This window comes from Schistocerca cancellata, chromosome 12 (genome assembly GCF_023864275.1).
Source record: "Schistocerca cancellata isolate TAMUIC-IGC-003103 chromosome 12, iqSchCanc2.1, whole genome shotgun sequence".
Taxonomy (NCBI): domain Eukaryota; kingdom Metazoa; phylum Arthropoda; class Insecta; order Orthoptera; family Acrididae; genus Schistocerca; species Schistocerca cancellata.
Window position 1 is genome coordinate 134,058,936 of NC_064637.1, and position 22,324 is coordinate 134,081,259.

General features: G+C 41.0%; 1 protein-coding gene across 1 annotated transcript in view; it reads left to right on the forward strand.

The window, feature by feature from the left end:
* LOC126109868 (FAST kinase domain-containing protein 4) overlaps positions 1-22,324 on the forward strand; it is an 80,979-nt gene that overhangs the window by 19,078 nt on the left and 39,577 nt on the right. The window contains exons 4-6 of the mRNA XM_049914934.1: positions 7,020-7,299; positions 12,328-12,458; positions 17,805-17,967. Of these exons, the coding sequence (XP_049770891.1) occupies positions 7,020-7,299; positions 12,328-12,458; positions 17,805-17,967 (574 nt within the window). The remainder of the gene's footprint in view (positions 1-7,019; positions 7,300-12,327; positions 12,459-17,804; positions 17,968-22,324) is intronic.

Below are 22,324 nucleotides of genomic sequence, written 5' to 3' on the forward strand. Positions count from 1 at the left end.
GAAACAATTGTCTGTATGTCTTCTTATAAGTCCTAATTTCTCTTCTCTTGTCTTCATGAGATAAGAGATGCCTGTGACTTGATTGGAGTAGGTGATGTTGGTGGGAGGATAGTCTTACTTCTAGATCTATTTTAGAGATATGAATAATGAGCAAAGGTGTTGGGTGCAGAGGTGGAGTAGGAATGAACAAGGATATTGTGTGGGTTGATGGGAGTATTGGGGGTGTGTGAGGATGTGACTAGGAAAATCTGTCTGTGGACAAGGTTTTGTGGTAGTGCCTGTCTGTGAAGGTGTTTGTGAGATCTTCAGCGTACTGGGAAAGGGAGGCCTCGTCACAGCAGAAACGTCCATGGATGGCTAGACTGTATGAGAGGGATTTTTTGGTGTGGGAGGGGAAGCAGCTAGTGAAATGCAGGTACTGATGGTGGTTAGAAACGTCCATGGATGGCTAGACTGTATGAGAGGGATTTTTTGGTGTGGGAGGGGAAGCAGCTAGTGAAATGCAGGTACTGATGGTGGTTAGTGGGTTTATTTTGGACAAATGTGTGGATGGAGCCATCAGAGAGGTGGAGGTGGTATGTTGGGTTGAGGAGATCTAGGTAAAGCAGATGGGAGAGAAGGTGTTAAGATTGTGACAGAATGAGGCTAGGGTGTCTGGGCTACACTTCTGTCCACAATAAACCCTCTAACCACCAACAGTACCTGCATTTAAACAGGCTCCATCCCTTCCACAGCAACAAATCCCACCCATACAGCCTAGCCATCTGTGGACAATGCACCTGCAGTGATGAGGACTCCTTTACACAATATGCTGGAGGTATGATGAATGCCTTCACAAACAGGTACTGTCCACCAAACCTTGTCCACAAACAGATTCCCTGTGCCATACCCTCATACACCCAGAATCAACTACAAATCAGCTCCCCCATCATCACCCAGTATCACACTGCAACGGAACAACTGAACCGTATACTTTGTCAGGGCTTCAATTATCTCTCATTGTGCCCTGAAATGAGGGACATACCCTGTGGAATCAGGTGAGGTGGCACAGTGGTTAGCACACTGTACTCGCATTCAGGAGGATGATGGTTTCAAACCCACATCCGGTCATTCTGATTTAGGTTTTCTGTGATATCTGTAAATCACTCCAGCTTCATGCTTGGTTGGTTCCTTTGAAAGTGCATGGCCGATTTCCTTCCCCAGCCTTGGATCAATCCAAGCTTTTGCTCCACCTCTAATGATGCCGATGTCGATGGGATGTTAAACCCTAATCTGCCTTCTTGTACCCAGCTGAAGATTAAGGTCCAAAACCTATCCAATTCACCCAACCAACACTACTCCTCCAGTCCTGTCATAGGGTTATCCTGCCTCGAGGCCGAGTCACCTGTGAAAGCAGCCATGTTACACGCCTGCTCTCCTGCGAACAATGCACAGCTTTTTATGTTAGTATGGCTACCAACTGGCTGTCCACCAGGATGAATGGCCAGTGCCAAACTGTTTCCAAGAACAGAGTTGATCACTCGATTTTAAGGTTGATAATTCTGAAACATAAAATAAACCACAACTCATACTGACTACACACATTTTTGATCCTCTTAGCGTATCATATACCACATTTTAACATATGTAGTACAAAACATTATAAAAAGTGAATATTACATACATGATACACAGCTGCGAAAAAATTAGTACAACCTTTTAGAGATTTCCATTTCATTCAACATTTATTTTTGCAACAATACGTTTGTAGTACATGAAATGATTACATTTACATATCAGTAGTGCAGGCAGTTCTGAAATAACAGGTACTGGCCCATGCTGAAACATCTGTATTAGTACATGGTGTCGCTTCTGTGGCAGCAACGCAACTGCTGACTCCGGCATCCAGATCATTCTATAGATGGCGAATACTGTGTGGGGATAGGCTATGCCACTCCTGCTCGGCCTGTTCACACACTTCTGCAAGAGTTATCGGTTGACATGTCGCATGAGTCATTCTCGTCCCATGATATTCAACATTTGCTCCACTGGGGACAAGTCTGGAGATCATGCTGGCCTGGGAAGTTGCTAAGTGTCTTGCTGAGCATGTTGAGTTTCGTGGGCAATGTGTGGGCAAGCGCTATCCTGTTGGAACATCACCTTCCTGTTGCAAGAACAGCAAAAGAATGGGTATAACAACATCCTGCATGTATAGAGTGCTGGTTAGTATCCCCTCTGGAAACACCAAAGGTGAAAAAAAGTTGTAGCTTATCGCACCCCAGACAATAAGGCCTGGCATGGCGTCACTGTGTCTCGGATGAATGCACTCACCAGGTCTACATCGCCTGTGCAAACGATTATCGCTTGCGTGCACGTAGAATCTACTTGCGTTACTGAAGACCACAACATGCCAATTCATCTTCCGAGTGATCCTCTGATGGCATCAGTCGAGCCATGTGCATTGATGCTATGGCGTGACTGGAAGATGGGTTGGAGGTGTGCGTGCCCGTAGTCTCACTGTTAATAACTGGTTTGCAGCCGTTTGAGTTGACACATCTGGACTTCCAAGTCCTCTTATTTGTGCTGTGGTAGCTGCACAATCTGCCATTGTTGCCCTTACAATATTACGATCCCGGTGGGCATCTGTGGTGTGTGTACGTCCAGAACCTCATCTGTGAGTGTGAGAATATTCACATGACCACTGATACCAGCACCATTGCGCAGCTGATGCAGCATGTCCAACTTGTGTGGCAGTTCTCTGAAAGGACCATCCTGCCACTCGGAAGTCCACCATATGACCGCTTTGAAACGCGTTCAGTTGGTTGTAGGCAGCACAAGTGTACCCCTGAGGTATGGTTGCCTGCTTGCTTCACTGTTTGCATCTCACTGTCCCTTCTGGCTATGAGCATTCCCTATTAAAGGGTAGCCACAGATGACGCTCTGGTAGCCGTGCCAGTACGCTATATGTTGGCAGACAATGTTGAAACCATTATCAATATATCTACTACCCACAGGTGGCATATCAGTTAAGGGGGGGTAGGACGTCAAACGGGCCGACTTGGAGCAGGAGAGGCCCCATAGGACATTTTAATTTCCACTGTCTATACTTTTACAAGTAAATTCATAAAACTTTGTCAGCATGACCAGGAAGGATTCAGGATTCACACTCGTAGCAGCGGAAGTTCAAAAACATAACAAAATATTTTTTTTTTACATGTGAAATTTCATCATTTTTTTCAGTTACTATTGGCTGCGTTTGTTGCTATAGGTACACTTTTCTTCATAAGTAAGAGAGACTGTTTGATGAATTTTACACAGCATACAAACCATACTTACAGGTGTCTGAAACTCTAAAATCTATTTAATTTATGAAAAAATGAATGAGCTGTTACGTTTTGAACTTTATGTTTAGAAAAAAATAAAATTTTGTAGTTAATTATCTCAATTTTTACCACAGTTTTTAATAGATTTGGAAAATTCTAGAGTTTCTTACACCTGTAAGTATGGTTTGTATGCTGTGCAAAATTCATCAAAGAATCACTCTTACTTGTGAAAAAAAAAAATGTATCTATAGTAACAAATGCAGCCAACAGTAACTGAAAAAAATGGTGAAATTTCATGTCTAAAAAAAATTTATTTTGTTATGTTTTTGCACTTCCACTGCTATGAGTGTGAATCCTGAATCCTTCCGGGTCATGCTGACAAAGTTTTATGAATTTATTTGTAAAAGTATAGACAGTAGAAAATAAAATGTTCTGTGGTGCCTCTCCTGATCCAAGTCGGCCCGTTTGACATCCTACCCCCTTTAAGTATGAAAGCATACTATTATCCAATAGCAACCAATAGTCACCAAACCAGCACGCACATTATGTTAAATTAAAATAGCTCAGCATTTCTCTTGTAATAAAAACATTGTTCAACTCTGGTAATTAGACTTGCATGTGGGTTGCAGTTTTTGTTCTACTTGTAGAAGATATTGGCCCATTTGACACTATTACATTGTGATGTATTTATTGTACATTGGTATGTGGATTATTACTTGCTGGCAAATAAAAACATACAATGTATGTTTTATGTGATGTTGCTTGATAATACCCAACAGGACAGCATTAGCTAATCACAAATGAAATAAACTGTTTATTTCAAATAAAAAGGACACAATGCTGCAGCAAAATGACTTCTTTCCAGAAATTTGTTTTTATCGTTATCTGTGAGAGTTCTCTGATTTTGAATTATAAAGAAAGGCTTCTTTTAACCTTCAAAATACACACATGAACGTTTCTCATTCTTAGTAAAATAACAGCTGTAGGTGAGTGAAAGTTAGCAGCTTATTAACATCTACATCTACATCCATACTCCGCAAGCCACCTGACGGTGTGTGGCAGAGGGTACCTTGAGTACCTCTATCAGTTCTCCCTTCTATTCCAGTCTTGTATTTTTCGTGGAAAGAAGGATTGTTGGTATGCCTCCTCTGTGTGAGCTCTAATCTCTCTGATTTTATCCTCATGGTCTCTTCGCGAGATGTACGTAGGAGGGAGCAATATACTGCTTGATTCCTCAGTGAAGGTATGTTTTCGAAACTTTAACAAAAGCCCTTACCGAGCTACTGAGCATCTCTCCTGCAGAGTCTTCCATTGGAGTTCATGTATCATCTCTGTAACGCTTTCGTGATTACTAAATGATCCTGTAATGAAGCGTGCTGCTCTCCGTTGGATCTTCTCTATCTCTTCTATCAACCCTATCTGATACGGATCCCACACTGGTGAGCAGTATTCAAGCAGTGGGTGAACAAGTGTACTGTAACCTACTTCCTTTGTTTTCGGATTGCATTTCCTTAGGATTCTTCCAATGAATCTCAGTCTGACATCTGCTTTACCGACAATTAATTTTATATGGTCATTCCATTTTAAATCACTCCTAATGCGTACTCCCAGATAATTTATGGAATTAAGTGCTTCCAGTTGCTGACCTGCTATATTGTAGCTAAATGATAAGGGATCTTTCTTTCTATGTATTCGCAGTGCATTACACTTGTCTACATTGAGATTCAATTACCATTCCCTGCACCATGCGTCAATTCGCTGCAGATCCTCCTGCATTTCAGTATAATTTTCCATTGTTACAGCCTCTCGATACACCACAGGATCATCCGCAAGAAGCCTCACTGAACTTCCGATGTTATCGGCAAGGTCATGTATGTATATTGTGAGTAGCAACAGTCCTACGACACTCTCCTGCGGCACACCTGAAATCACTCTTACTTCAGAAGTCTTCTTTCCATTGAGAATGACATGCTGCGTTCTGTTAGCTAGGAACTCTTCAGTCCAATCACACAACTGGTCTGATAGTCCATATGCTCTCACTTTGTTCATTAAACGACTGTGGGGAACTGTATCAAACGCCTTGCGGAAGTCAAGAAACACGGCATCTACCTGTGAACCCGAGTCTATGGCCCTCTGAGTCTCGTGGACGAATAGCGCGGCTGGGTTTCACACGACCGTCTTTTTCGAAACCCATGCAGAGTCCTACAGAGTAGATTTCTAGTCTCCAGAAAAGTTATTATACTCGAACAAAATACATGTTCCAAAATTCTACAATTGATCGACGTTAGTGATATAGGTCTGTAGTTCTGCACATCTGTTCGATGTCCCTTCTTGAAAACGGGGATGACCTGTGCCCTTTTCCAATCCTTTGGAACGCTACGCTCTTCTAGAGACCTATGGTACACCACTGCAAGAAGGGGGGCAAGTTCCTTCACTTACTCTGTGTAAAATAGAACTGGTATCCCGTCAGGTCCAGCGGCCTTTCCTCTTTTGAGCGATTTTAATTGTTTCTCTATCGCTCTGTTGTCTATTTCGATATCTACCATTTTGCCATCTGTGCGACAATCTAGAGAAGTAACTATAGTGCAGTCTTCCTCTGTGAAACAGCTTTGGAAAAAGACATTTAGTATTTCGGCCTTTAGTCTGTCATCCTGTGTTTCAGTACCATTTTGGTCACAGAGTGTCTTGACATTTTGTTTTGATCCACCTACCACTTTGAGATAAGACCAAAATTTCTTAGGATTTTCTGCCAAGTCAGTACACAGAACTTTACTTTCGAATTCATTGAACGCCTCTCGCATAGCCCTCCTCACACTACTTTTCGCTTCGCGTAATTTTTGTTTGTATGCAAGGCTTTGGCTGTATTTATGTTTGCTGTGAAGTTCCCTTTGCTTCCGCAGCAGTTTTCTAACTCGGTTGTTGTACCACAGTGGCTCTTTTCCGTCTCTTACGATCTTGCTTGGCACATACTCATCTAATGCATATTGTACAATGGTTTTGAACTTTGTCCACTGATCCTCAACACTATCTGTACTTGAGAAAAAACTTTTGTGTTGAGCCATCAAGTACTTTGAAATCTGCTTTTTGTCACTTTTGCTAAACAGAAAAATCTTCCTACCTTTTTTAATATTTCTATTTATGGCTGAAATCATCGATGCAGTAAGAGCTTTATGATCGCTAATTCCTTGTTCTGCGTTAACTGTTTCAAATAGTTCGAGTCTGTTTGTCACCAGAAGGTCTAATATCTTATCGCCACGACTTGGTTCTCTGTGTAACTGCTCAAGGTAGTTTTCAGATAAAGCACTTAAAAAAGTTTCACAGGATTCTTTGTCCCTGCCACCCATTATAAATGTTTGAGTCTCCCAGTCTATATCCAGCAAATTAAAATCTCCACTCAGAACTATAACATGGTGGGGAAATCTACTCGAAATATTTTTCAAATTTTCCTTCAGGTGATCTGCCACAACAGCTGCTGAGCCAGGGGGCCTATAGAGACATCCAATTACCATGTTTGAGCCTGCTTTAACCGTGACCTTCACCCAAATTATTTCACATTTCGGATCTCCACATTTTTGTATGATTTTTGTACTGTAACAGACTTACTCATAGTACTTTAGTTTGCGAGTGGGTTACCACACTGCTTATTGCTTCAAAGCAACCAAAATTGTGTCATTTCCATTGATAAACACAACTTATGTCGAACTCTGCCTCTCACAGGTGTTGTCGAAGCTCTCCTCACAGCGCCGTAGGTCGGTGACCCTACTGAGGTCACTGGCCGCGTCCATAACGGCTCAGAGCGAGCCACTTGGCCTCAAGCGGGCTGCCGATGTTCTCTACGCTGCTGCTACCCTTAATTTCCCGGACGGTCCGCTGCTGGAGAGAGCGGTCAGCGACGCCGGAACTGCTCTGTCGTCTGGTAGTGCTGGGGCAGAAGGCAAGGCTGCGGCAGTGAGGTCTGTCGCCACCAGTGTCGGCTTGCTGAGGTACAGGGACATAGGTGAGGGCTTAACTCATTTTATTCTCGGGTTTGTAAAGAAATAAACACGATAAAACTGCCCTGCTTATTGGTTTCCACATTTCAGGCTTATTGGAGGTGCTGTGCCCTTGCTTTCATTCGACATTTGAACTGTCACTTTTTTCAAAGAAAATATGTTCCTATGTGATATCTTTCCAGGTTCATGAATGGACTGACAATTTCCTAGCATTTGATAAGGAAAGAAGCTGAAGTAATGGATTAAAATTTGTGTCAAGGCCAGGAGTGTAAGCCGGGTCTCCTGCTTACTAGGCAGATGTGCTACCCACTGCTGGAGAGTCTCAGAAATACTGATGATTGTGTGATAGCAACAGTGTGAGGATGGTGTTGTGTATAGCACATCTGCCTAGGAAGCGGGAGACCCCTGTTCAAGTCCTGGGCTGGGCACAAATTTTAGTTCGTTACTTCAGCTTCCATCCTTATCAAAGATAAAGTTGAGACTCAGTGTGGAAAATGAGTTACATCAGATCAGTTTCCTGGCAATTTCATGGCCATCCATTATCCTGAATGGAGAGGGATCTACAGACATTGCAGTAGTATCTGACGAGCCTCAGGGGAGTGTGACAGGACCGTTGCTGACTGTGTTGCACGTTGATGAGTTAGTGAATAATGTTAATTGTGATCTCTTCTTTTCTTTCTTTGCAGTTACAATGACATCTAATTAGATATGGATGAAGGTAGCAGCAGTAAAATACAGGGAGTGGAACATTATATAGAACTTATACAGAAACCAGACAGCTGAAGTTACAGGGCATGAAAGGGGAGCAATGGTTCAGAACATAGTGAGACATATTTGTAGCCTATCTCCGATATTATTCAATCTGTATATTGAGCAAGCAGTAAAGGAAACTGAAGAAAAATATGAAAAAGAAATTAAAGAGTGGAGAAAGAAGTAAAAACTTTCAGGTTTGCTGATGACACTGTAACTCTGTCAGAGGAGGCAAATGATCTGGAAGAGCATTTGAACGGAATAGACAGTGTCTTGAAATGAGCATATAAGTTGAATACCGATCAAAGGAAAAAAAGGGTACTGGAATGTAGTTGAATTAAATCAGGTGATGCTGAGGGAATTATAGTTGAATTAACTCAAGTGATGCTGAGGGAATTAGATTAGGAAACCGGACTCTAAAAGTAGTAGAAGAATTTTACTATTTGGGTGGTGAAATGACTGATGGCCCAAGTAGAGAGGATATATAACAATATTATGAAAAGGAAAATTGCTGCTCACTATATATGGAGATGCTGAGTCGCAGAGCAACATGCACAATGTCACCTCAAAAAGCTCTCCACCCTGCTCACTTCCTACTCCTGCCTTGGAGTACCACTTTCCACCACCTCTACAACAACCTCCAAACCTCCTCTATGTCTCCTCCTAGCTGACAAACCCTGTCTCGCAGACCTACTACATTTACCCTACCCTCCAAAACTCCCTCCCACCACGACACAGAATCCAGAACTTAAACAGCCCCAATACACTGTCATGAACCGTTCCTCCAGAAGCTTTAGCTCCACAGCAATATCAGTTCTTTCCAAATGCCTTACCTTCTGCCCCTTCCCTTTGTCACTCAGTACGACCCAGGCCTGGAGCACCTAAATTACATTCTACACCAGGATTTCGACTACCTCTTGTCGTGCCCTGAAATGAGAAATGTCCTGCCCACTATCCTTCCCACCCCTCCCACAGTGGTATTCCGCCGTCCACCGAACCTACAAAATATACTTGTCCATCCCTACACAGCCCCTGCTCCCAACTCCTTACCTCATGGCTCATACCCCTGTAATAGACCGAGATGCAAGACTTGTTCCATACATCCTCCCACCACCACCTACTCCAGTGCAGTCACAGACATCATCTATCCCACCAAAGGCAGACAAGCCTGTGAAACCAGTCATGTGATCTACAAGCTAAGCTGCAACCACTGTGCTGCATTCTTTGTGGGCATGGCAACCAACAAGGTGTCTGTCCACATGACTGGCCACTGACAAACTGTGGCCAAGAAACAAGTGGACTACCTGGTTGCTGAGTACACTGCCAAACACTACATCCTTCATTTAAGTGGTTACTTCACAGCTTCATCATTACGTGTACAGCTTGTGACAGGGGGTATCCTCCATGGTATGCGCCATTTGCCTATGTAGCTTCAAAATATATAGGATCTACAACTAATACTAATAAATGCTGTTGAGATAAAGGAAAAGAAAACACCTTTTATCTGTATGAGGCAGTTTAATGAGTTCAAGGAGGTCCAAAATAAGGATTGAACCATTAAAAAGAATTATTGGCATCAGGAAGGCAAATCGTAACAGTGTGAAAGTGAGTAACAAGCCCTGAATGACATCTGTTACCTCCATTTGTTAGCTTCAGTTTGGTTGCAGTCCTCATCAAAAACTCAATTAACTTGTACATGTAGTGCATAGCTGTTACTAACTGTGTTTCAGTTATACACACTCCATTCCCAACACAAAAAAATATTGAGACTTACTCCTAGTTCCAACAGCCAAGAATTTTGTGCGCCACTCTTTTGTATCTGTCACTTTAGGTGCCGCATTCTGGATAGTGGGGTCCGGCTAGATGTAGGTTTTCTTTGGTACTCCAAGCTGTGAAGTGAATATTGTGGTGATTCCTTTGAAAAGAATACGGCTGATTTCTTTCCCCATATTAGATCTGTCTGAGCTGAGACTCTGCCTTTAACGACCTCTTATTGAGTGGACTCCAAACACTAATCTCCCTTCCTTTGTCAGCCAGTTGCACAGATAAAAGCCAGCCAGTTAGTGTTTACACAGCTATAGTCTGATTTAAACTAGTTGTCATTTGACAGGTAATGAGCTGCACAACTCCCCCCAACAGTACACAAATTGGAGCATGGCTCTGTCACTTTCCACTGTGTTGCCGTTTCCACTGTGTCGTGCTCCCTAAAGCATTGTGCCAGTCGATCCTCAGCGAGTTGTCGTACCGCGTGATTTGGAGTGACTTTCAGTGATGCGTGCCTTTCGGTGTGTGATGAAAGTAGCCAAAAGAGGACCAGACTGGAGCTGCACATTCCTAGGAAACTAATAGTCAAAAAGTGTTGGACGTGGCGAGATTATACGCAGTCGGTCGTGTGAATTCGTGTGCTCCACGAGGGAGTATTTTGAGAGAGAGAGAGAGAGAGATGGATGAAGGGGTGCCTCTACTTCCTTTGGATAAAGGGGTGGAGCGAACTGCAGCTTCTGTAGAAATCAGCAAATCATCGGTGATAAGAATCTTCCAGGAGAAATTTGTGAAAAGAGAGTCAGGGGAGTCATATATTGCAGCCTGGTGATTCTGTTTTCTTTGAGAATTAGTAGGGACAAATTTTGACTATACCGCTCAGCTTTATGAAACGTGGGTGAATGCGGGGGACAGTTTAAAAAAAATCTGAACAGACAATTCCATTAGTGGTAGTATGGCAGCTCCGATTGGCAGAGGAGTAAGAATAATGGTAGCGTATGCAGGTAATTCAAAAGGTTTCATTTCTAATCGTGTGCTGTTATTCATTTCAAACAAAACCTCAGCTACCATGAAGAGATGGACCACAATACTTTTGTGAAACGGTTTGAAGACATTGTGCTTCAGAACTTAATGAAAAGCTCTATATCTGTCATGAATAATAGTCCATATCATTCAGTAACACAAGTAAGCTGCCCACAAAGACAACGAAGAGAAACGGCATTGTTTGCTGGCTAGAGAAATGTGGGATATGGTTTGACAGTAACTTGACAAGGGCAGAATTATTAGAACTTGTCACAGCACTAGCCAAAGAAGTCAGTTGACATTCTGTATGAGACAGCTAAAAAATACCTGCATAAAGCACTTAGGTTGCCTCCCTGCCATTGCCACTTCAACACAGTGGAACAGATTTGGACTCAGGTTGAGCATCATATTGCTACAGAAAATAAAAGATTTATGTTGACCAAAGTGAAATGGCATTTGAAGCAGACAGTTGAAAAAGTGGCACTATAAGACTGGCAAAAATTAGTGAATCATGTGAAAGAAGTGATATAGGAAGCATGGGATAGCGAAGGTGTTTTACAGCAGTGGATTGGAGACTTGATAATATCTGTCGCTACGAGCAGTGACACTCCTAGTTCCACTGACTCTGACTGTGACTCCAGCGGTGTCTTCCTGTTGTCTGGATAGTATGTAGTGTATAGTGTACTTAAATGAATGTCTTACTTTTGTGGCTTTGTTTCAATTAATTTCTCTTTCCTTTTATGAGACTGAGGAATACTATTCAGCTAGCACCCATCATCTCCTTATGGCAAGTTAGGCTGCATTTTAAATATATGTCATTTTGTATAGACACCAAGATGGTTATTTCATGTGTGTAGTAGTTTTTGACATACGCAGTGATAAGAAGGAAACTTTTGCAGATGCAAAAATTTCTCCTGTTTCAATAACCAGCATAACACTGACCCTAATTAAAATTTAGAAAAGATTTTTAATGTGCTTAGAGATACCACTGAGAGTGATAATATACATAAATTTCAGAATATCTACATTATTTTTGTAGCAGATAGAGACTAAACTTCATATTTGTTACGAGTTAAATGCAGATGCAATTGCATAAAAATGGAATGCTGAGCGAGATATTTTAGTAATAAAGGAAAGAAAAGTATTGCTCTGTTTGAGACATGACATGATAAGTTTGAAGCTGTTTATAAACAGAATAATTTAATCCATTTCAAAAAATTTAACATAACTCTCTTCCTAATTAAAATTAAGAACATATTTTTGACATGCTGAGAGACACTATAGAGTTCTACATCATATGTGAAATTGAGATTATTTACTTGATTTTTGTGGAAGATAGAGTCTTTAAACTGATTTTCTATCGCTGCTGAGAGCAATGTTCTATGATGGCCGTCTGCAGGTTGTACTTGATGCAACAATGCCATAACTTAATAGCTTACACATCAAGTGATATTTAGTTTAAATCGGACCATAGAAGCCTGTTTTTGTCCGTTCCACAGAGCTGATGGAGCACATGTCGGATTGGGTGCTGTCTCAGCTGCACAGTTGTCGCCCACAAGACCTGACTGCCGTACTGTTGACGTTTGCCGCCGTCAACTATGTGCCATCAAATGCTGACGAGTTCTTTCAGGTAAGGCAGTTATTGTGGCATAACTGACTTTTTAAGATTAACAATGACAACACTCAACACTCAATAACTGTTCAAATTATGATAAAAATTACAACAGTGAAAAAGTCAAAATGATGAGCTGTCATTTTTGCCTTTTTAATTATTGTAAATTTTATGATGACTTGAATGGTTACTGAGTGTTGAATATTGCAATTGTTATTCATAATGTCTCTGAGCTGTGATTGCTCTCCCCAGAAAGTTGACTTTTTAAGGTACTGCTGTACTTTTAGACACAGGCTGGATTTTTTGCTTTATGCTGTGACCTGCTTGCAGCCAGTGTGTCTAGTATTTTTCCTGGAATTTATTATTGAGTGTTTTCCAGTCTCCGTCTTTTCTTTACAATTTTGGCATTCTATGGCTCCCTGTATTACAATGGAAGCTTGTCTTTTTCAACTATGTGAACATAGTGCAGTGGTTAAAGTTCATAGACAACATGCAGGCAGTATGGGTTCAGAACCTGCCCATATCTCCCCCCACCCCTCCTCCCTCCATACCTCCCTCTCCCTTCCCTCTCCCCCTCCCCATCCTCCTCCCTCCCTCTCTCCCTCTCTCCCCTCTCCCTCCCTCCCTCTCTCTGTCTCTCTCTCTCTCTCTCTCTCTCTCTCTCTCTCTCTCTCTCTCTCCCTCTCCCTTCCCCATTGGACAGAATATCATTAAATAGTATACAGGACGCAAAATTCTTCAAAAATATTCACTTTTGCCATAGAAAGCTAATTAATAAATCAGTCATTACAGGAAACTTTCTTCAAATGTCTATTCCGTTTGTTACAGAATAGAGTACAGAATCTTCTTACCATTGCTTGCTCTGCTGAAAGAGAATCCCAGATGATATTTGTTATAAAAGCAACTGACACACAAATTTGTAGAGCACCATGCATATTTAATGGAAGCTTCTGCCTTGCAGGCACACGGAGTTTTCAAAAGTGATACTGGAAAACACAAATCATTTAAATTGAAAAAAAATTGTTCTTTCTTCAATCAATTTTGATATGAACCACTAGAATTTTATCATTCCTGCGAAAGCATGTGCACTAAATTGATTCAGAATTTTAAAAAATTGTTTTTATAGAATCTTCCCTATGATTTCTCTATAGGCCTTTGCAAGTTGGGAGCATTTTATTATTATTATTATTATTATTATTATTATTGGCCTGTGCAATAAAAATCATAGGGTTGGCAAAGACGAGGAATTCTTTAGGTGGTATAGTTTGTATGATGCAGCTGCATGTTTTCTTTCATGTGTGAGGGTTGCCCAGTAAGTAATGCACTGCATTTTTTCTTCAAGAATTCTTTATTGAACATAATGAGAATTACGCAAGCAAAAGAATAGTGTTTTATCCACACACCCTATTTTTCCACATAATCTCTATCCTGTTCTGTGGCCTTCCTCCAGTGCAAAACAAGGGCTTGTATGGCCTGTCAGTACAAATCCTTGTCCTGGTGGGGGAGCCAGTGCTTCACTGTAAGAACCACCTCCTCATCGTCCTCAAAATGTCTTCCACGAATGGCATCCTTTAATGGCCCAAACAAGTGGAAGTCCAAGGGGGCTAGGTCTGGGCTGTAGGGTGATAGCCGTGAATGGTCTCCTCGACCACTGCAAATCGTGGAGCTCTGCCAAACTGCCTTCTGATGACCTCACTTTCCAGGCCTAGTGACTAACTGTGCTTCTGTCAACAGCAGATTCTCCATAGATTTTGCACAAGTGTTTGTGAATATTCCCCACAGTTTCTGTCCCTGCAGTTAGAAATACAATGACAGCACATTGCTTGTAACATACATCACCTACAGACGCCTTTTCCAAACTGTCCTACAGCTGCGCTATCTGTCAGAAGTGACGGAAACTTGGGTGGGTGCACTCACTCAGGAGACTTCATATAATACATACATAATGTTTTCAGCTGAAAAAAAAGTGCAGTGCATTACTTTCTGGACAGGCCTCATAGAAAGATTTGATTGTAAAGTATCTGATCAGTATGCCTTCCCCATGAATCAGTAATGTATAGAAATTTTTCTTTTCCCACATTTTGAAGAATGACAGATTTTAAAAACTCTTTGTACACACTTTTGTGAAGCTTTATGGTTTAGTGCAGGTCACAACATTTTTTTAAATTCATGGTCAACTACAGCAGCTCAAATATATTTCCTGGATGGTTCTTGCACACATAAGAAAACATATGGCAGTAACTTTCTTGAGAGTTTTATAGTATATTGTGCTGTGAAGGAATGACTAATCTTGTTTAAATCAGTTTTGCCCCGTCTCCGCAAGGGATCTGTTGTACATTGATTGGTGCTGGCAGCCGGTCTGAAAAGTATTAACAAGATAATCGAGGTAGAGTATCCTCATCTGTACTGGGGATCTTCTTGTAGCTGCTTATACTTTGTTCTATCGTTGTGAACTCTTTGGAGCTGTCCAGATATTTGGAATTTTAATTACAAACCACAAACAGACAATACTTTTGAAGAAAGTTTGCTGTAGTGATTGATTTATTAATGAAATTACTACAGAAAAATTGACAATTTTTGAAGAATTTTACATGACATATACTATTTAATGATGCTCTGTATGATGAAACTGAAGGAAAAAAGTACATGTGCAGGATTTGAACCCATACCACTAGCATAATGGATATATGAACTATTCACAAAACTTTGTCATTGATTTTCTCCAAAACTAGGGCCATCACATGAAAAGCTGCTACACAGGTACTTGAGACAGGTACAACATAGTCAATACTCACCAAAATCCATGATTGATATGTCCTCTTGTAAGTATCCTTGACAGCCACCAGACACCATCCCAAAGCATTGTTATGCAATCAAGTTTTGCATTCAGCTGAAAGAAGACTCCTTCAGAAATACTTCAGTTTCTAAGTAGAGCTTACGGTGAGTCTACAGTATCTAATGCTTCATGTGTCTGATGACATAAAGCTTTCAAAGATGGAAGAGTGACGTGTGAGCTGAAAGGAAGGGAGGGAGCCCTCATCGCTGTCCTTACTGACATCACAATGAATTCAGCGGCAGCTATCATGTACGAGGGCTCTTGTCTGACTGTTAGACAACTCGCAGATATGCTGGAAATGTCAGTGGGAAATGCTCACACCATTTTAAAGGATCGTTTGACATATCAGACAACTGATTTCTGCTCAAAAACAGAACACAGTTGATGTTTGCATGTTATGAAAAGAACGTGTCCAGCATGAAGGGGATGATTGATGGAAAACCATCATCACTGCCAGTGAATTGTGAATCTCTCGTTATGACTGCGAAATTGGAAGTCAAAGTACAATGTGGGTTCAAAAGGGACAGCCTCACTCGAAGAAAGTGTGTGGCCAATAAGGCATTAGCGATCACATTCTTTTATTATCACATCATGTTGTACTTACATCATGTTTCCATAGGTCAGACAGTAAGTCCAGAATACTACAGGCATGTGCATCAGCAACTGATAAAAAATTGTATGCCAAAGAAATGGAGGGGACTTTGTGGAAAGTGTAAACTGCCCCATGACAGTGCACTCTCTTGTGTTGCAGAACCTGTTATGAAGGACATTTGTATAGTCGTGATACCAATAGATGACTGGCTTAGATAGTGAGCAAAGGAGAAAGTGAAGACAAAAATTAATGTAAACCATTCCCTATTGTTAATTTAATTTCTCATGATGTCATCAAAATGTACACAATAAATTGCTTAAGTTTAAAATAGGTGTAACGTTAAATTTTTTTGCCAGATAGTTCATATCAATAAAATAGTTTGTAATTTCCATGAGACGGAATATATTAAAAACAAAATTCTCTCAAGGAGCCTCTTAAAATAAAGAGGGGGGGGGGTTCTTATATTCATGGTCATCTAATACTTGGATAAATGCAATATTTGTTTTGGAAATATTCATTCCAGAGCTGCACTCTGTTTTTATTTAATTTATTTGTATTGTTTGCATGTGACCAGTTGTGATTTTGGATTCCAGCCCAATGGCAGGAACAATTATGTAAGAATGGGGCTTTTACCCAGAAATTAGTCACAGAGAACAAGAGAGAAATACATTAGGTAAGAACAGTCTATTTAAAAAATAAACTGTTTTAAAGTTTTACCTTATTCTTGTTCATGTGGCATAATCAGTAGCCCATAACGTGCAAGGAAGATGCAGATTTGAAACTGGCACTGCACACAGGCTATAAATTGTTGCGTATAATAAACTCACTATAATACTGTCTCCTATTATGACTCTTGTGTTATCTCTGTGCAGAAACTAATAATCATGTTGCATCACATTCCTAAATCTTCGATGTGTTGGCATGTCAGTCCTCAGTTACTACTACTTTTATGTAAAAGATTTTTAGTTTATAACTGTGTGCAACTGAGTGAGTGCAATTTATGGATGTAATACATAAATTGCATTTTGGGAAAATTACTCATTTGGCCATGAATAGGCTTTAGGCTTCTTAGTGTACTGTCAGGTGGCAACTGAAAGTGGCAACGTCGGATGCAACTTACACAATATTACTGATACAAATGCAGAAGTTGCATACAACAATGAGGTAAAGAGGCTTACAAAGGAAAGTATCATCCTTTTTGTGTTATTTCAAAATCGTTACATTTAACAGAAGTTGACAAGCAAAATTCTTTTGGACATTTAAAAGAGAGCTTGCAATCTGCATCATATGTTTATTGATTCCAACTATTTCCAGCATTGTCATCTTTTTGAATTTTACAGTATGTAACAAATCACATCCTGCATTGTACAAGTGGTTTTCTGTTGAAAGATGCCCTAAAATGGTCAGAAGCTGGTTTTTGGTCAAATAAATACTAACTTCTGTGTATCAGGAAAGTGCTTCCTTTGCGATATTATTGTCATGTTCTGTCAGACACCAGCAGTGAGTTTAGTGAATGTTATAAACACACACACACACACACACACACACACACACACACACACGGCTGCCAACTCCAGCATCTCGGGAGGGGCTTGGTGGTTCTGTTCCTGTGTGTGTGTGTGTGTGTGTGTGTGTGTGTGTGTGTGTGTGTGTGTCACTTTTACTGACAGAGGTTGTCACCGAAAGCTATGTGTGAGTGTCTTTTAATTTTGCCTGTCTGCAAGTTGATGTGTCTTCTTTAAGATAAGTAGAAATCTGTCTTCTCCTACATTGTTGATATTCCTACCTGGAGTTTCCATTGTTCGATTCCTAAATATTTTGTTCCAAATGCTCTTCCTCACTGCCATTCTTGGCTTGCTGACAAGGCACAAATTATTATATGACGATGAAAGTATTTTAGTCAGTTGGCAGATGCACATTGTGAACACGATTGCAGGCTGTGCTCCCCCTACTGAGAGAGGCAGACTTCCCCGGGCCATCCATGTGGTTGGACACCGTGTGGTCGCTGTGCGTCCTCGGAAGAGCTACCCCGGAGCAGACTGCGTCCGTCCTCTCCCCGGAATTCCTGCTGCGATTAGCGAGAACCTCGGGACGAGCAGGTATTTCCTGTATTACATCTCGTATTCTGCTGCAGTGTGTGGGGAAGCCCAAATTTAACTATAAGTGCTCAAGTTTACATTTTGCCCTCAAAATAATTTCTATCAATGTAAACACCACTACTCGTGTTAAAGTAGACTTTACAGTAGACTGTTCCAATTCCTCCCTGTGGGGCACGAGCATCCACGACTTACCCACTGGGCAGGGATGAGCACAGGGTCTCGCACTGATATTATGAGGCATTTAAGTAATTTAAACAGAACACCTCACTGGAAGGACCTACTGATTATCATGCATTAAAGAACAACTTCTATCTGTTGGAAACACACTTTGGTAGAGAACACACAATTTTTTTAGGTTTCCATACCTCAGTCAGTAAAAATAGAACCCCTATAGGATCACTTTGTTGTCCATCTGTCTGTTGGTGTGACATATCAGGTTGAAATGTGTGTGACATACTAAGGTGTGTGGTGTCTCGGTGATGTAGAAAATTTGAGCTTTTATGTCAGTGGAATTAAAAGATACAGGCACTTTTGATTTTTGAAACTTGCAAACTCACGCATCAAAACCTACGGGGTACTTCCCATTCACCTGGAATGATGAAATTTGGCTGGAAGAAAAAACAAAAATTGTTAATTTGTAATGATACCACAGGGGAAAAGTACAGTTTTTGCCATGTTATTCAACTGTCTGTCTGTCAATCTGTTAACCCTATCGCTGTTGTGGACGTGTGTGCATGTCCTGTTACACCGTTCCACAGGTGGCGCTGATGTATATATGCACACCACTTGGGTTTTCCCACAGTGCTGTGGACGTCTATATGTGTCGCGACCCACCGATCTCTCAGTGGTGCAGACAAGCTACTTCCATATCTTGGTGAATAAAAATATTTCAAGTATTTATCATACAACATATGTGCCTCATTTGCAAAAAAACTCATTTCAGTATCTTGAATTGTTTACCAGCTAAGACGATTGTCATGACCACTTGATTCACGATGTTCAAGGAATTGAATGGGTGCATGACAAACAACCATCCGTTGGATATGGAACCCAATAATTCGAGGATGAAACAAGATATGGTTCTACTCTCATTTCTAAATAAAATTTCTATATCTGATGTACATTTCATTCTCTGTAAAAAGTACTCTGTTTTCAGGCCACAAGTGGCCCATCAGGACCGTCCGACCGCCATGTCATCCTCAATTGAGGATGCTGATAGGAGGGGCGTGTGATCAGCACACCGCTCTCCCGGTCATTGAGATGGTTTTCTTTGACCAGCGCCACTACTATTCGGTCAAGTAGCTCCTCAATTGGCATCACGAGGCTGAGTGCACCCTGAATAATGGCAATGGCACCATGGCAGCTAGATGGTCACCCATCCAAGTGCCAGCCACACCCGACAGGGCTTAACTTCGGTGATCTCACAGGAACCGGTGTATCTACTGTGGCAAGGCTGTTGTCTCATTCACTGTAAGGTATGAGCTAAATTAGATCATACGCAAAGGTTACGCATTATGTGTTTACCTCCGCAAAATCTTTAAACACACTCAGTATGATGGATATGAAAAGAAATTCAGTTCTTTATCAAGTGAAGGTATGAGACTAAAATGTGCAAAAATCAAATTGATTCACCTAATAGTGTTTGAAAAATCAGATGATAAGTATTTCATATCGACCAGACTGTCGTCTCTCAGCACAGATGCCACCATTTAGCAAGCAGTACAGCCATAATGAAAGCTGCCCTCAGTCTGGAATGGAAAGAACATGTCTGTAGCAGTGGTAGGGTTGAGATCCCTTTCTCTCAGGAATGGGTAGATATATCAATTTCAAATTTCTGTCACTAATGTCTACAGTCCTTTGGCAGTGCAAAAAATGTAAGCTCCATACAACAGTGCAGTAAGTCCATTTACGTCATATATTTTGATACCTTGCCAGTATTGATATCAATAACAAGCAAAAATGTGGAAATTCTCAATTCCTGGTGTGGATAATTATCTGTATACGTAATTAAGTTAGTACAGAACTCTCACCTTCCTGGATCTTTCAAAAAGGTCTTTCATATCTACAGAAAGATTGTTCAACTTTGTCTGACAAGGCTTCAGAATACATGTGCACTAGAAAATTAATTGAAATTATTTACCACTTCAGTGTGAGTTGCACTGATACTGTACCTTGCTAAATGCAATTAGAAGTACAGGTCAACACCTGCCATAAGGAAGTAATTTCCTGCAAAGGTTATTCTTTTATTTTGCAATAAGCGCCGTATTTTATCGAATAAAATGTTTTTGAGCTTCCAGTTGCTTGAAATGGTTAAAATACCATGAACATTTGACCAAGTACTCTTCGATGGTGGTCTTGGCCTGATTTTTCTGTGTAGTGTAGGCAGAGGTTTCATTACCTACTTTACCCTGAAAAGTAGACCCTCTAGATAATGGTCAACAGATCAAATTTGACAAAGCCTCTGTTGTGACTCGCTCTAATGGCTTCTGTGAAACACCCTTAATAGAGACGGCAGACTGCAGCACAGCACAGCGTGGGTCCAGTGATCTCGAGGTCGAAGTGGGTGCATAAATTCGGAGTCAACGGATGCCCATATATGTTGATGCTGTGAGGACCAGGGACATCAGCTGGTAGCTGGAATATATAAGGGCATATTAGTAATCCATCAGCAATCATTCTGCTTGACAACAGTGAAGGAGTAAAAGATGTAAGCTCCATCCATGGACCCATCGATACCGACCAGCTACCACGTAATCTGTCGATACCATCGTTGTATACTGGACGGAGGAGTACGGGTTCAGCATGCTGCTATCTCAGCCGTTATCAGTTTTCGTGGCCTGGAGCCACTACTACCTGGACGAGTAGCTCCTCAATTGGCATCACAAGGGTGACTGGACCTCATTCCAGTCCTCCCACTGAGGAAAAATCCCCAGTGACTGCACATTGTTCTAGTCCCTGCCAGTACTGGGAATCGAACCTGTCTCATCTGCACGGCAGTCAACAGCACTGGCTGCCACGGTGACAGACGAGGAGTACGTGTTCAAAAGCTCATGGCATTTTAATCATTTGGACAGTTGAAACTCCACGAACATTCCAATCAGTATTGGTGCTGTGGGACTTTGCATCCTTGCGTTACTTTATTTTGTTATTTAGCAGTTAGCTAGTTTTGCCCCCTTGGCCACTGCCATGCTTGCAGCATGTTATATACCACACGTGTGTGAGGAAAAAGCAACATGTCATGATGTCCCTAATATGGGCTTCACATCTGTAGTAGTTGTGACCATACCTACTACAGTTGTGCGGAGCTCTTATAAGGGGCACTATTACATGTTGTTTCTCCCCACACTGCTATGTAGTTCATAACATGCTGCAAGCACAGTGATTTTTATTGTGATAATTTCTGAGAGGGCAAAAATTGTCTAAGTGTTAAATAATGAAATAAACTGTTTATTTCAGAATAAAATAACGGGCTACAGTGGAAAATGACTTTCTTTAAGGCAATCTGAAGTAATTGTTTTACCAGACTGCTCTGTGCTCAAGGACAGGTATTACAGCAGCATGAACTTTTTACATTACCAGCATGACATAAAAATGGGGGGAGGCAGCACTGAATGGCACCAACTTCACAGTCAGACAATGAGGAGCATTCCGCATCTTGTGGTAACATGGGACCTGATGTCATATATTTCATCACTTGTGAATAAATATAAGTGTTGTGTTCCACAAATACAGTAAAGGTTGGTATTTACAGAGCTCTGTACCTCAGTCGGTAAAAGTGAAACCCTTACAGGATCATTTTGTTGTCCATCTATCTGTCTGTCCGACTGATATGAACAGATTTTCTCTGGAACGGCTAGACATATCAAGTTGATATTTATGTCACATACTATGATCTATAGTCTGTTGGCAATGTGAGAAAATTTAAGCTTCTGAGTCAATGAAATCAAAAGGAACACCCATTTATGCCACATATTTTTATACTGACAAACTCACTCATCAAAATCTATAAGGTACTTCCCAAACACCTAGAATCATGAAGTTTGACAAAAAACATTATTTCACAGTACAAGTAAAGGAAAAAATCCAAAAATTGTTAATTAGGTATTATATCTGCCTGTGTTTCCATCTATTAGATCCCATTTTTGTCAGGGAAAAGTATAAGTATTAAGTTGAAATTTATGTCAGCTAGTAAGGTCTATGGTCACCTGGCAGTGTAATACATTTAAAGTTCTAAATCAATGCAGTCAGAAGATACGATCATTAATGTCACATATTTTTATAGTCAAGACACTCATCAAAACCTATAGGGTACTTCCACTGACATAGAATCACAAAATTTGGCAAGAAGCAAGGTTTC